Source organism: Vulpes lagopus, chromosome 13 (genome assembly GCF_018345385.1).
Source record: "Vulpes lagopus strain Blue_001 chromosome 13, ASM1834538v1, whole genome shotgun sequence".
NCBI classification, from domain to species: Eukaryota; Metazoa; Chordata; class Mammalia; order Carnivora; family Canidae; genus Vulpes; species Vulpes lagopus.
In genome coordinates, this window is record NC_054836.1 from 10,836,150 (window position 1) to 10,849,082 (window position 12,933).

Genomic DNA, 12,933 nt, shown 5'->3' on the forward strand with positions numbered 1-12,933 from the left:
CCTCCCCCAGGGCTCGGGGGCAGAGGACGGGAAGCACCGTCGGGTTTGGTGGGCGAGGCTCCTGACCTCCATTTCTGACCCGCAGCAGTCTCCCAGGGCGGGGGAAGTGGCCCGGCTCCCCAGGGCTAGGGGGTGCCTGCAGACACTGTGCGGGGGAAGTGCTAAGGCAGCAGGGCTGGGCCCGCGGTCTCAGCGGGCCCAGGGGCTGGGGGCGGGAGGCTGGCGGGGCCACGGGCCCACGGGGTGTTGCGCCCGGGAGCAGCGTCCCTGGGCTTCTTGTGGCTTTACGTGCCTGTTTCTCCTCCTCTTCCAGACATCTTATATTAAGAGGGGAGGCTCTAGGTTCTGTGCCCTCTCCTCTGCCCCCTCCCGTCCTCCTCCTCCTCCCCATCCCTACAGCCTCTCTGCCTTCCCCGTCCCCTGCCCCCGCTCCAGCCCTAACCCTCACCCCGCCGCGCCCGGGGCGCTCCCCTGCGCCTCCCCGCCCCTCCCCGCCTCACGCGCTCTCCCCCTCTCCCCGCAGAGCCCACCATGCCCTTCAAGAAGCGACTGCAGGACCTGGAGGTGCAGGAGAAGGAGTCGGCTACGTTCCAGTGCGAGGTGCCGCTGCCGTCCACGGAGGCCGCGTGGTACAAGGAGGAGACGCGGCTGTGGGCTAGCGCCAAGTACGGCATCGAGGAGGCGGGCACCGAGCGCCGGCTGACCGTGCGCAACGTGTCGGCGGACGACGACGCCGTCTACATCTGCGAGACTGCGGAGGGCAGCCGCACTGTGGCGGAGCTGGCGGTGCAAGGTGGGCTGCGGTTGGGGCGGGGCCGGAGGTGCGCCGGCAGGGCAGCCCGTGCCCCCTCCCCCTGACCATACCCCGCCCCCGCGCCCTGCCTACCGCAGGCAACCTAGTCCGGAGGCTCCCCAGGAAGACCGCGGTGCGCGTGGGGGACACGGCCATGTTCTGCGTGGAGCTGGCCAGGCCCGAGGACCCCGTCCACTGGCTGAGGAACCAGGAGGAGGTGGTGGCTGGGGGCCGAGTGGCCATCACCACGGATGGCAGGTGCCACACGCTAACCATCTCCAAGTGCACCCTGGAGGACGTGGGCGAGGTGACCTTCACGGCTGGGGACTGCCGGACATCCACTCAGTTCTTTGTGTCTGGTAAGGAGAGCCCCCCTTCCTCTGTCCACCCAGCCCTGTGCCCTGGGGTCTGCCACAGGGAGGGTTTGGGGGGTTGGGCCGACGCATCCCACCCCTGGTTTGCTGCCCTCCTTCACGGTGATCACCCCAGGTGACTGCGAGGTAGGAGTGCTGGTGATTCCCCACTCTGCAAACCAAGTTAGAAGGTAGAGGTTGTTCTAGAAGCACACGCGTGGGTGAGGCAGGTGTGGGGCATTGTGGGTGAGCATGTCCTCTTTCTGGGCCCTTTGGTCTCAAATTTGTAGGTTGGGAGGTAGGACCCTCCCCCACGGGCCCCCACTGGGCCAGCCCTTTGTTGGGGAAGGAATGTGCCCCAGCACATGGACCTGTGGAATGTGCTCTGCTGTGGTCACTGCCTAGCTTGAGCCTTGGATGCACAGATGGGGTTTGTCCCTAGGCCACCTGGGCTGTGTTTCCCCGAAAGCCAGAGCACTCTTTCCACCGCAACCAAATCAACGGCCATAGGGCTGGAGCCAGGGGTCACGCGCCCACAGCCTCCATTGGTATTGCTGTCCCCTTGGGCCATGGCCATTCCAGACCGTGGAAGCAGCCCCCTCAGTAGGGCTGGGGGTTGTGTAACACCTTGCTGGGTTGACCTGGACCCAGGGGTTGAGGGAGCTCCCAGTTGGTGACATCAGTGAGCTGTGCTCTCCCTAGCCCCTAGGAAGCTGCCCCTGCAAGCCCCTGAGGCCCCCGTGGTAAAGGCCAGGACGGAGTGCTCTGTGACCCTCGGCTGGTCCCCACCACCCCACGGAGACCGCCCTGTCCCTATCGACGGCTATGTGGTGGAAAAGAAGCGGCTTGGCGCCTATACCTGGAGTCGGTGCCACGAGGCTGAGTGGGTGGCCACACAGGAGTTGACCATAGCCAACATGTCTGAGGAGGCGGACTTCCAGTTCCGGGTGTCAGCTGTGAACAGCTTTGGCCACAGCCCCTACCTCGAGTTCCCGGGGACTGTCCACCTGGGTAGGTGTTGGCACTCTGGGTGTGGGCTCCGTGGGCTTCCTGGGGGAGGGAGCTCTTGGGCCCCAGCTCTAGGGGAGGAGGTGAGGTGGGCAGAGGCGGGCCACTTCCTGAAGCCCTCACCCTGCAGCCCCCCAGCTGGCCGTGAAGACACCTCTGAAGGCAGTGGCAGCAGTGGAGGGTGGCGAGGTGACCTTCTCCGTGGACCTCACCTTGGCCTCGGAGGGCGAGTGGTTCCTGGACGGGCAGGCCCTGAAGGCCAGCAGTATGTATGTGATCCGCCAGGATGGCACTCGCCACACCCTCACCATCCGTGCTGTGTCCGCCAGCCTGCAGGGCGCTGAGCTCAAGTTCATGGCCAACGGCATTGAGAGCAGCATCCGCATGGAGGTCCGAGGTAGGCGACCCAGCTATGACCCCCAGGCCTCTGTCCTTGGGGTGGGGCAGGTGGGCTGGTAGGGGGTCTGCTGGATGAGGCAGGGCTGCAGAGGGGAGGCTGGGATATGAGTGGAAGGGGGCACAGAGCCTCGGTGTCTCCCCGACTCCCATTCCTCTCTGCTCATTCCGTCACTCTGCAATCTTGTCCCTTCCTTTCTGGCTCCTCTCTTTTTTTTTTTTTTTTTTATAAATTTATTTTTTATTGGTGTTCAATTTGCCAACATATAGAATAACACCCAGTGCTCATCCCATCAAGTGCCCCCGTAAGTGCCCGTCACCCAGTGACCCGCACCCCCCGCCCTCCTCCCCTTCCACCACCCCTAGTTCGTTTCCCAGAGTTAGGAGTCTTCCATGTTCTATCTCCCTTTCTGATATTTCCCACTCATTTTTTCTCCTTTCCCCTTTTTTCCCTTTTACTATTTTTTTATATTCCCCAAATGAATGAGACCATGTTTGTCCTTCTCCGATTGACTTACTTCACTCAGCATAATACCCTCCAGTTCCATCCACGTTGAAGCAAATGGTGGGTATTTGTCATTTCTAATGGCTGAATAATATTCCATTGTATACATAGACCACATCTTTATCCATTCATCTTTCGATGGACACCGAGGCTCCTTCCACAGTTTGCATTTCTGGCTCCTCTCTGTTCCCCTCTGCCTGACACTCCCTTTTGTTCACTCTCCACTGCCTCTCCTCCCTCCCCCTGGGTCCCCTCCCCTACCCATCTGTCCACCCCTCTGTCCCCTCCACTCCTGCTTTGTCCCCTCCCCACCCATCCCCTCTCCCCTGTCCGCTCCTTCTCTGTTTCCTTTCCCTCTGTCCCCTCCTCTCTCTATCTACACACCTTCTGTCCTCCTGTATGTGGCCCCCAGAGCCCCCAGGACTGACCGCCATGCCTCCGGTGGCCACTGTGAGGGAGGTGCTGGCCCAGCTGCATGAAGAGGCACAGCTCCTGGCTGAGCTGTCAGACCAGGCAGCGGCGGTGACATGGCTGAAGGATGGCCACGTGTTGCCACCAGGCCCCAAGTACGAGGTGCAGGCGTCAGCCAGGCAGCGGACCCTGCTGGTGCGGGATGTGGTGCGAGACGACGCTGGCCTGTACGAGTGCATCAGCAGTGGGGGCCGCATCGCCTACCAGCTCTCCGTGCAAGGTGACGTCTCCCGCGTGTGTGTCTGGGTCTTCATGGGCCCACCGCCCCTGTCTTGACCGTGGGACATGCCCCAGCTTGAGGGGGTCTGAGCAGTGGGAGCCCTGCAGGGGTGGGTGACCTGTGGGCAGGGCTGGGGAGGGCGTTGGGGGCAGCCCTGGGTGGTGCGGGGGTTAGAACTCAGTAGCCCAGCCAGTTCTTCCTCCTAAAGGGCCCTGGTCCTGCCCCTGAGGGGCCCTGGTTCTGCCTCCGAAGGGGCCCTGGTCGGGGTGAGGCCTCCCAGGCCTTGCTGCCTGACCTGTCCGTGTGCCCTTGCAGGGCTTACTCCCTTCCTGCACAAGGACACAGCTGGCGGCTGCGTGGAGGCCGTTGCTGGAGGCCTGGCCCACTTTGAATGTGAGACCTCCGAGGCCCACGTGCGTGTGCGCTGGTACAAGGATGGCACGGAGCTGAGCCGCTCCAGCCAGCGCTTCTCACAGGAGGACGTGGGCACGCGACACCGGCTGGTGGCGTCCTCGGTCAGCAGGCAGGATGAGGGGACCTACTCGTGCCGCGTGGGCGAGGACTCCGTGGACTTCCAGCTGCGTGTCTCTGGTGAGCTGCAGCCCCAGATGCCTGGGAGGGGTACTTCCTTCTGGATTTGGGAGAAGAAACTTCCCAGAGAACTAACATTTAGATGAGAAAAGATGTGGATGCGGAAAATAAAAAGACAAGGAAAGTTGCAGCCCCTTTCTCCCTTTTGAAGACGAGGCAGTGACACTGACAAGACCCGAAAGGTGCTGGAAGTGTCCTCAGCAGCTTAGGTTGGGCTCTTGATGCCTGTGGCTCTGACTCTTTCTAGAAGCTACTGGGGCCTCAGTGCTGACCCTTGGTGGGGTCTCAGCCACAGCCCCCCACCTTCCGTCTGCCCCAGATGGTGTCCTGGCTGCCCATCATGGTGCTTGGAGGCTGCTCCCCAGCATGCCCAGGAGGGGTTAGGGCTTTGGATTCCCCTGTGCCTGAGAAGGGTCCCACCAGCTGCACCTGGTGTGGGGGGGGGCAAGGCTGCCCTGAGTCCAGAGCGTGTGTACCCGGGCTCCAGGGCTCAGGGAATGTCACCTCCGGGGCCTCTGACGCTGTGTCCCCGTGTCCCCAGAGCCTACACTGGTGTTTGCCAAGGAGCAGCCAGCACGCAGTGAGGTGCAGGCCAAGGCCGGCGGCAGCGCCACGCTGAGCTGCGAGGTGGCCCAGGCCAGGACCGAGGTGACGTGGTACAAGGACGGGAAGAAGCTGAGTGCGAGCTCCAGGGTGCACGTGGAGGCCCAGGGCTGCAGCAGGAGGCTGGTGGTGCAGCAGGCGGGGCGGGCCGACGCTGGGGAGTACAGCTGCGAGGCCGGGGGCCAGAAGGTGTCCTTCCACCTGCACGTTGCAGGTCAGTTGACAAGGAGGGGTGTGACCACATTCCAGGAGCAGGCCTGGAGGAGGCGTTTGCTGGGGGCTGGACTGAGGTCAACAGTTGGGTCAGGCCTGTGTCAGTCAGGGAGCTAATGCCCAGTAACAAACACCCCAGACCTTGGAGCAGCTGGCTCTGCTTAGGGCCTCAGGAAGGGTGCATGTCTGCCCCCAACGTGTGTGCTGAGGCAGGACCCCACTGGCTGGGGGCCGGACCCCGCTGGCTGGGGCTGTGCATTTGGCTCGGAAAAATGAGCCTCTGGCCTACTATCTGGGCAGTGGGATGTCCAGGGTGGAGGAGGTGGGCCTGGGGTCGAGTGGCCAGCCTGGGTCTGACCTGGGACCCCCCTGTGCCCACGTGGGGCAGATGCATCCTGAGTCCGGACACCCACTTCAAGGCAGGCAGTGCTGGGGTGTGGAAGGGGTCCGATCTCAGCCCTGACGGGTGATCTTGGTCAGATTGTTGCTGATGTGTGCCCCCCAAATTCCTATCCTGCTGGACCCCAGAGTGTGGCCCTATGTAGAAATGGGGTCTTTGCAGAGGTGACCCAGGCAGGGATCTTGAGGTGAGAGCACCCTGGTGCCGGGCGGGCGCTGAGTCCTATGACAGGTGTCCTTACAAGAGAAGGAGATTTGAGATGACCATGTGGTGACAGAGGCAGAGACTGGGGAGACATGGCCACGAGCCCAAAATGCAAGGGGCCCCTCCAGGTGGAGGGGTCCTACTGGAACCTTAGAGGGAGCACAGCCACGACACCTTGACTGAGGACTCCTGGCCTCCAGACCTGGGAGGGCACAGAACTTGGTGTCCTGAGCCCCCTGTTAGTGACCATTTGATCCTGCCTCCCTGGAACCTCCTGAATTTGCTCCCTGTGACTCAGTTGTCCCATATGTGAAGTGGTAATGGAGTTTCTGGGGCTTTGCTGAGACACTGTGCCCACAAGACCCCCTGGCCCTCTGGGGGCAGCTTGAGCTGCTTCCCGTGGTGACCCTGTGAATTCTGACCTCCTGACCAAGGTAGGCAGGGGAGGGGACCAGGGCTGGCCACGCAAGACAGCCAGGGCATAGGCCCTGCAGGGTGAACCCAAGTGTCGTAGGCGGGTAGCCCTCAAGGAGGGCCCATACGCTGAGGTCTGGAACGTTCTGGAAGGCGCTGGCTGGTGGTGTGTGAGGCTTGGAGCAGGAGGCTGAGCAGGAAGCAGGGCCGGGAGAATTGAGTAAAACACCATAAATCTGTGCTTTCCCGATTCCGCAATTTTGAGTACATTGCAAGGTTGTATGCTCCAGCACCACCTCATTCTAGAACGCTTTCACGACTATGAAATGCCAGCAGTATGCCACCGCGTGTGTGCTCCCGCAGCCCCTGGCAACCATAGGTCCGTTGTGTGCCCCTGGCTTTGCCGGTCAGGGACACTACATGGGACCACGTGCCATGTGGCCCCTCAAGTCGGGCCCTTCGCACGAGTGTGGTGCTTCCATGGCCCCCATGTGCTGTGCTGTGCATGTGTGCTTCATGCATACAGCCTGGTGACCTCCTGCTCTGTGGACTGTGTCCTTTCCACCAGCCGGCAGATGATGTGGTTGGTCCCAATGCTGGGCTGTTAAGAACAGCGCTGCCGGGACATTTTGTGCGAGTGAATGCTTCTATTTGGTTCCCTTGGGATGGCTTGGTCATATAGCGATTTCATGCGTCCGCCCTGGAAGTGCTCGATTTCCCACACTGGCTGCCCTCTCACACTCCCACCAAGAGTGTGCAAGAATCCATGTGCTTAACGTCCTCACCAATACTCATTATTTTCATCTATTTATTTTTTGCTTGTCACCACACTGGTGAGTGTGAGGTGACATCTTGTTGTGGTCTGGGTGTGCATTTCCCTGGCAAGGAGTGCCGCTGAGCATCCCTTCAGGTACATGTCAGCCATCTGGATGTCTTCTGTGGACAAATGTCTATTCAGGTTCTCTGTCTCATTTTTACATAGGGGTGTTTATCTTTCTATTGTTGAGTTGTAAGGGTTCTTTACATATTCTGGACACTAGGTCCTTATCAGATACAAGATTTCCAGATATCTTTTCCCATTTATTTTGTCAATAGTGTCTCTTGATGCACAGAAGTTTTTAAGTTGTGATGAATTTCAATGTACCCGCTTTGGTTGCTTGTATGTTTCGTGTCCTATCTTGGAAACCAGTGCCTGATCCAAGGTCACACCAACTGACACCTGTTTTCTTCTAAGAGTTGTCTAGTTTTACTCTTACATTTAGGTCTTCGGCCCATTTGGAGTTAGTTTTTCTGTGTGCTGTGACGATGAGACCCACCTCCACCCTCTGCATGTGGAAATCCAGGTGTTCCAGCACGGTTTGTTGAACAGATATCTTTTTTTCCCTGTTAAATTTTCTTGGCACATTTGTCAAAAATCAGTTGATCATCAATGTCAGGTTTTAGTTCTGGATTCTCAGTCCTTTTTCACTGACATATATGTCAGTCCATCTGTCTTATGTCAATACCACAGTCTAGGTCACTGTGGCTTTGTAGTGAGTTTTGAAATTGGGAAGTGTGGGTCCTCCAACTTTGTTCTTTTTATTTTATTTATTTTTTTAAAAAGATTTTATTTATTTATTTATTAATGAGAGATACAGAGAGAGAGGCAGAGACACAGGCAGAGAGAGAGAAGCAGGCTCCATCCAGGGAGCCTGATGCGGGACTCCATCCTTGGTCTCCAGGATCATGCCCTGGGCCGAAGGCAGGTGCCAAACTGCTGAGCCACCCAGGCATCCCATGTTCTTTTTATTTTACTATTGTTTTCATTATTTGAGTTCCCTTGCATTGCCATGTGATTTTTAGGATCAGCTTTACAAATTTTACAAAAAGGACAACTGGTATTTTGATGGCGATTGAGCTGAATGTGTAGACCCATTTGAGTTGCTATCTTAACAATATCAACCTTTCAGGACATAAATACAGGCTGCCTTTCTGTTTATGTAGGCCTTAAAATTTTTCAACAGTTTATAGTTTTTAGTGTGGAATACCTGTTGAGTTTGTTGCTAAGTATTTTATTTTATTTTTCTTTTTTTAAGATATTATTTATTTATCCATGAGAGACACACAGAGAGAGACAGAGACAGAGAGAGAGACAGAGACACAGGCAGAGGGAGAAGCAGGCTCCATGCAGGATGCCTGATGCGGGACTCCATCCTGAGACTCCAGGATCATGCCTTGGGCCGAAGGCAGATGCTAAACTGCTGAGCCACCCAGGGATCCCCTAAGTATTTTATTCTTTCTGACACTTCTTTAAATGGAATTGTTTTTAAATTTTATTTTGGGATAGTTCATCACTAATACACAGAGATAGAGTGAACTTTTGAATATTGGTCTTGTGTCCTAAACCCTTGCTGAACTGGTTTATTCACATGTTGTTTTTTTTGTGGATTCCTAAGGATTTTTATTTTAGATACAAAAAGGTGTCACCTGTATGTGCAGCTAGTTTTACTACTTTATTTCCAGTCTGGCTGCCTATTTATTTATTTATTTATTTTTTAAAAGATTTTATTTATTTATTCATGAGAGACACAGAGAGGCAGAGACACAGGCAGAGGGAGTAGCAGGCTCCATGCAGGGAGCCCAATGTGGGACTCGATACTGGAACTCCAGGATCACGCCTTGAGCTGAAGGCAAGCACTCAACCACTGAGCCACCCGGGTGTCCCTCTCATTTTGTTTTTGGTTACCTACTTAATCTCTCTACTTATTGTAGGTGTGTTCAGGCTTTCTGTTTCTTCTGGGGTCAGTTTTGGTAGCTTGTGTGTTTCTGTGAGTTTGTCCATTTCATCTTCATCGTCCAACTCATTACCATGCACTTGTCCATGGTGTAAGGTCTGTGCTGATGTCCCTGCATTGATTCTGTTGTAATAATCCAAGTCATCTAACTTTCTGTGTCTGTCTAGCTAATGGTTGGTCAATTTTGTTGGTTGTTTCAAACATCTCCCATTTTTTCTATTGTTTTTTTTATTCTGTGTTTCATTCATCTCAGCTGAGATTTCATTTCCTTTCTTCTAACCTTGGGTTTTACTTACTCCTCTTTTTCTAGTTTCTTAAGGTGTGAAATTGGGTTATTGATTTGTGCTCATGTTTTTTGACACAGGCCTATAATTTATAGTTGTGAGTTTTCCTCCAAACACTGCACCTTATTAGTCTTGGTCTGTTGTGTTTTCATTTCTGTCTATCTCAAAATATTTTCTAATTTTCCTTATAATTCTTCTTTAAGAGTGTGTAGTTGAATTTCCACAGACTTGTGAATTTTCCAGTTTTCCTTCTTTTTAAAAAGATTTGTTATTTATTTATTTATTTATTTATTTATTTATTTATTTATTTATTTCTGAGGGAGAGAGAGAGTATGAGTGGGGAGGGGAGAGAAGGGGCAGAGGGAGAAGCAGGCTCCCTACTGAGCAAGGAGCCAGACATGGGGCTCCATCCCAGAACCCTTGGATCACGACCTGAGCCAAAGGCAGATGCTTCACCGACTTAGCCCCCCAGGCACCTCTCCACTTTGCTTCCATTAATGACTTCTAGCTTTATTCCACTGTGTTTGGGAAAGATACTTGTATTATTTCAATATCTTTACATTTATTGAGACTCATTTCCTGGGATAACTGGTGGTCTGTGCTAGAGAACCTCCTGTGTGCGCTTGAGTAAAGTGTCTCCTGCTGTGGTTGGGTGCAGAGTTCTGCAGAGACAGCTGGGTCTACTTGGCGTATGCTGCCCTTTCCTTACCAAGCTCCTGTCTGTTTGTCCATTACTGAAAGCAGAGCACTGAGGTCTCCGACTATTATTGTGTATCTGTTTCTCTCTTTAATCTGCTTGTTTTCACTTCATGTAGTTTGGTCTCCCTGTGAGTTGTTTTTTGTTAATATCATTACTTTGTAATATTCAAGTTTAAAATTATGCCATCTTAGTTTAAACTAAAAACTGCTCCTTTACAGTTCTGTGCCCCATACAACGGACGGCTTTATGTTTTCATCATCAAAAGTTATGTCTATATACACTAACTTTAGTCCATTAACTTTGTGGTTTTCTTTTTTTTTTTTTTTTTTTTTTTAACTTTGTGGTTTTCTAATTATTGTTTGTGCATTTGTATTTTAAGTCATGTAAAAAAATGAAGAGTTACAAACTAAGAATGCTGTAATACTGACTTTTATGTTTATCTGTGTAACTACATTTCCTATTATTTGTTGAGCTTCTTGAACGTTAATTTTGGAGATTTTTGAGCATTCTTTCTTACATATTCTCTGTGCCCCTTTTTTGTCATTTCTCCCTATAAAACCCTCTTGTGCGTATGTTGCCCCACAGACAACTAAGGCTCTGTTGATTTCCTCCATTCCTTTTACTTTCTGCTCTTCAGACTGGGTAATTTCATGAGACCTGCATTCAGATTTGCTGATTTTTTCTTCTATCTGCACAAATCAGATGTCAATCCCTTTAGTAACTTTTAATTCTAGTTATACTTTTCAAATCTAGAATTTCTGTTTGCCTTTAGAAATCTATCTTGTTGGGACACATGGAAGGCTCAGCAGTTGAGCGTCTGCCTTTGGCAGGGCATGATCCAGGGGTCCTGGGATTGAGTCTTGCATCAGGCTCCCCACAGGGAGCCTGCCTCTCCCTCTGCCTGTGTCTCTGCCTCTCTCTCTCTCCTCTCTCTCTCTCTCTCTGACTCTCATGAAAAAAATAAAATCTTTTTTTTGCATATTTTTTATTGGAGTTTGATTTGCCAACATATAGCATAACAGCCAGTGCTCATCCCATCAAGTGCCGCCCTCAGTGCCCGTCACCCAGTCATCGATCCCCCCACCCAAATCCCCTTCCACTACCCCTTGCTCGTTTTCCAGAGTTAGGTGTCTGTCATGTTCTGTCTCCCTTTCTGATATTTCCACTCATTTTTCTCCTTTCCCCTTATTCCCTTTCAAATTTTTATATTACTCAAATGAATGAGACCATATAATGTTTGTCCTTCTCTGATTGACTTACTTCACTCAGCATAATACCCTCCAGTTCCATCCACGTCCATTAATTTGGGGAATATAAAAAATAGTGAAAGGGAGTAAAGGGGAAAGGAGAGAAAATGAATGGGAAATATCAGGGTGACAGAACATGAGAGACTCCTAACTCTGGGAAACAAACAAAGGGGTAGTGGAAAGGAGGTGGAAGGGGTGGGGGTGACTGGGTGACAGGCACTGAGGAGGGCACTTGATGGGATGAGCACTGGGTGTTATGCTATATGTTGGCAAATTGAACTCCAAAAAAAGAAATAAAAAAAAGAAATATACTGTTTCTCCATATAATGTTTGTCCTCCTCTGAGTGATTTATTTCACTCAGCATAATACCTCCAGTTCCATCCACGTCGAAGCAAATGGTGGGTATTTGTCGTTTCTTTCTTTTTTTTTTTAAGGGATGAAGTTTTTTTTTTTTTTTGAGGTAAAAGTCACATAACAAAATTAGCCATTTTAAAGCAAACATTTCAGTAGCATTTAGTACATCACAATATAATGTATAATCCCCACCTTCAACTAGTCCCAATTTTCATCACTCCCGAGGGAAGACCCCATAGACCTTAATGGTATGGTATGGGATTTCTTTGGGGATATGCTGTCTTAATTCCCCATTTCATTCCAATTCACATTTATTTTTTAGGTCTGAACAACTAAACTCTGTGTAAAACAGCTGTTCATTGAAAGATCATGGGCCAAGCCAAAGTAATCTGTGATGTTAGAAGTCAGGATCATGGTATTTTTGGAGAGGACAGAGTGTGTAGTGAAGGGAAGGAGAACACCAGGGGGCTTCAGAGGTGGTCTGTTTCTTCACCTGGGTGGGGGTTGCATGGATGTTTTCTTTTTTATTTATTTATTTATTTTAGTAAATTAATTTTTTATTGGTGTTCAATTTACCAACATACAGAATAACACCCAGTGCTCATCCCATCAAGTGTCCCCCTCAGTGCCTGTCACCCATTCACCCCCACCCCCACCCTCCTCCCCTTCTACCACCCCTAGTTCATTTCCCAGAGTTAGGAGTCTTTATGCTTTATGTTCTGTCTCCCTTTCTGATATTTCCCACACGTTTCTTCTCCATTCCATTATATTCCCTTTCACTGTTATTTATATTCCCCAAATGAATGAGAACATACACTGTTTGTCCTTCTCCGATTGACTTACTTCCCTCAGCATAATACCCTCCAGTTCCATCCACATTGAAGCAAATGGTGGGTCTTTGTCGTTTCTAATGGCTGAGTAATATTCCATTGTATACATAAACCACATCTTCTTGATCCATTCATCTTTCGATGGACACCGAGGCTCCTTCCACAGTTTGGCTATTGTGGCCATTGCTGCTAGAAACATCGGGGTGCAGGTGTCCCGGCGTTTCATTGCATCCGAATCGTTGGGGTAAATCCCCAGCAGTGCAATTGCTGGGTCGTAGGGCAGGTCTATTTTTAACTCTTTGAGGAACCTCCACACAGTTTTCCAGAGTGGCTGCACCAGTTCACATTCCCACCAACAGTGTAAGAGGGTTCCCTTTTCTCCGCATCCTCTCCAACATTTGTGGTTTCCTGCCTTGTTAATTTTCCCCATTCTCACTGGTGTGAGGTGGGATCTCATTGTGGTTTTGATTTGTATTTCCCTGATGGCAAGTGATGCAGAGCATTTTCTCATGTGCGTGTTGGCCATGTCTATGTCTTCCTCTGAGATTTCTCTTCATGTCTTTTGCCCATTT

The 12,933-nt window shown here is 51.8% G+C and overlaps 1 protein-coding gene across 13 annotated transcripts in view; it reads left to right on the forward strand.

Moving 5' to 3' along the window:
* OBSCN (obscurin, cytoskeletal calmodulin and titin-interacting RhoGEF) overlaps nucleotides 1-12,933 on the forward strand; it is a 125,478-nt gene that overhangs the window by 4,313 nt on the left and 108,232 nt on the right. For 10 of the 13 annotated variants that reach the window (XM_041727528.1, XM_041727535.1, XM_041727531.1 and 7 more), the window contains 7 exons: nucleotides 524-793; nucleotides 892-1,152; nucleotides 1,849-2,157; nucleotides 2,285-2,551; nucleotides 3,468-3,746; nucleotides 4,062-4,337; nucleotides 4,879-5,154. In XM_041727528.1, coding sequence (XP_041583462.1) covers nucleotides 524-793; nucleotides 892-1,152; nucleotides 1,849-2,157; nucleotides 2,285-2,551; nucleotides 3,468-3,746; nucleotides 4,062-4,337; nucleotides 4,879-5,154 — 1,938 coding nt within the window. The remainder of the gene's footprint in view (nucleotides 1-523; nucleotides 794-891; nucleotides 1,153-1,848; nucleotides 2,158-2,284; nucleotides 2,552-3,467; nucleotides 3,747-4,061; nucleotides 4,338-4,878; nucleotides 5,155-12,933) is intronic. The other 3 variants (XM_041727538.1, XM_041727534.1, XM_041727530.1) reach the window with 2 other exon arrangements.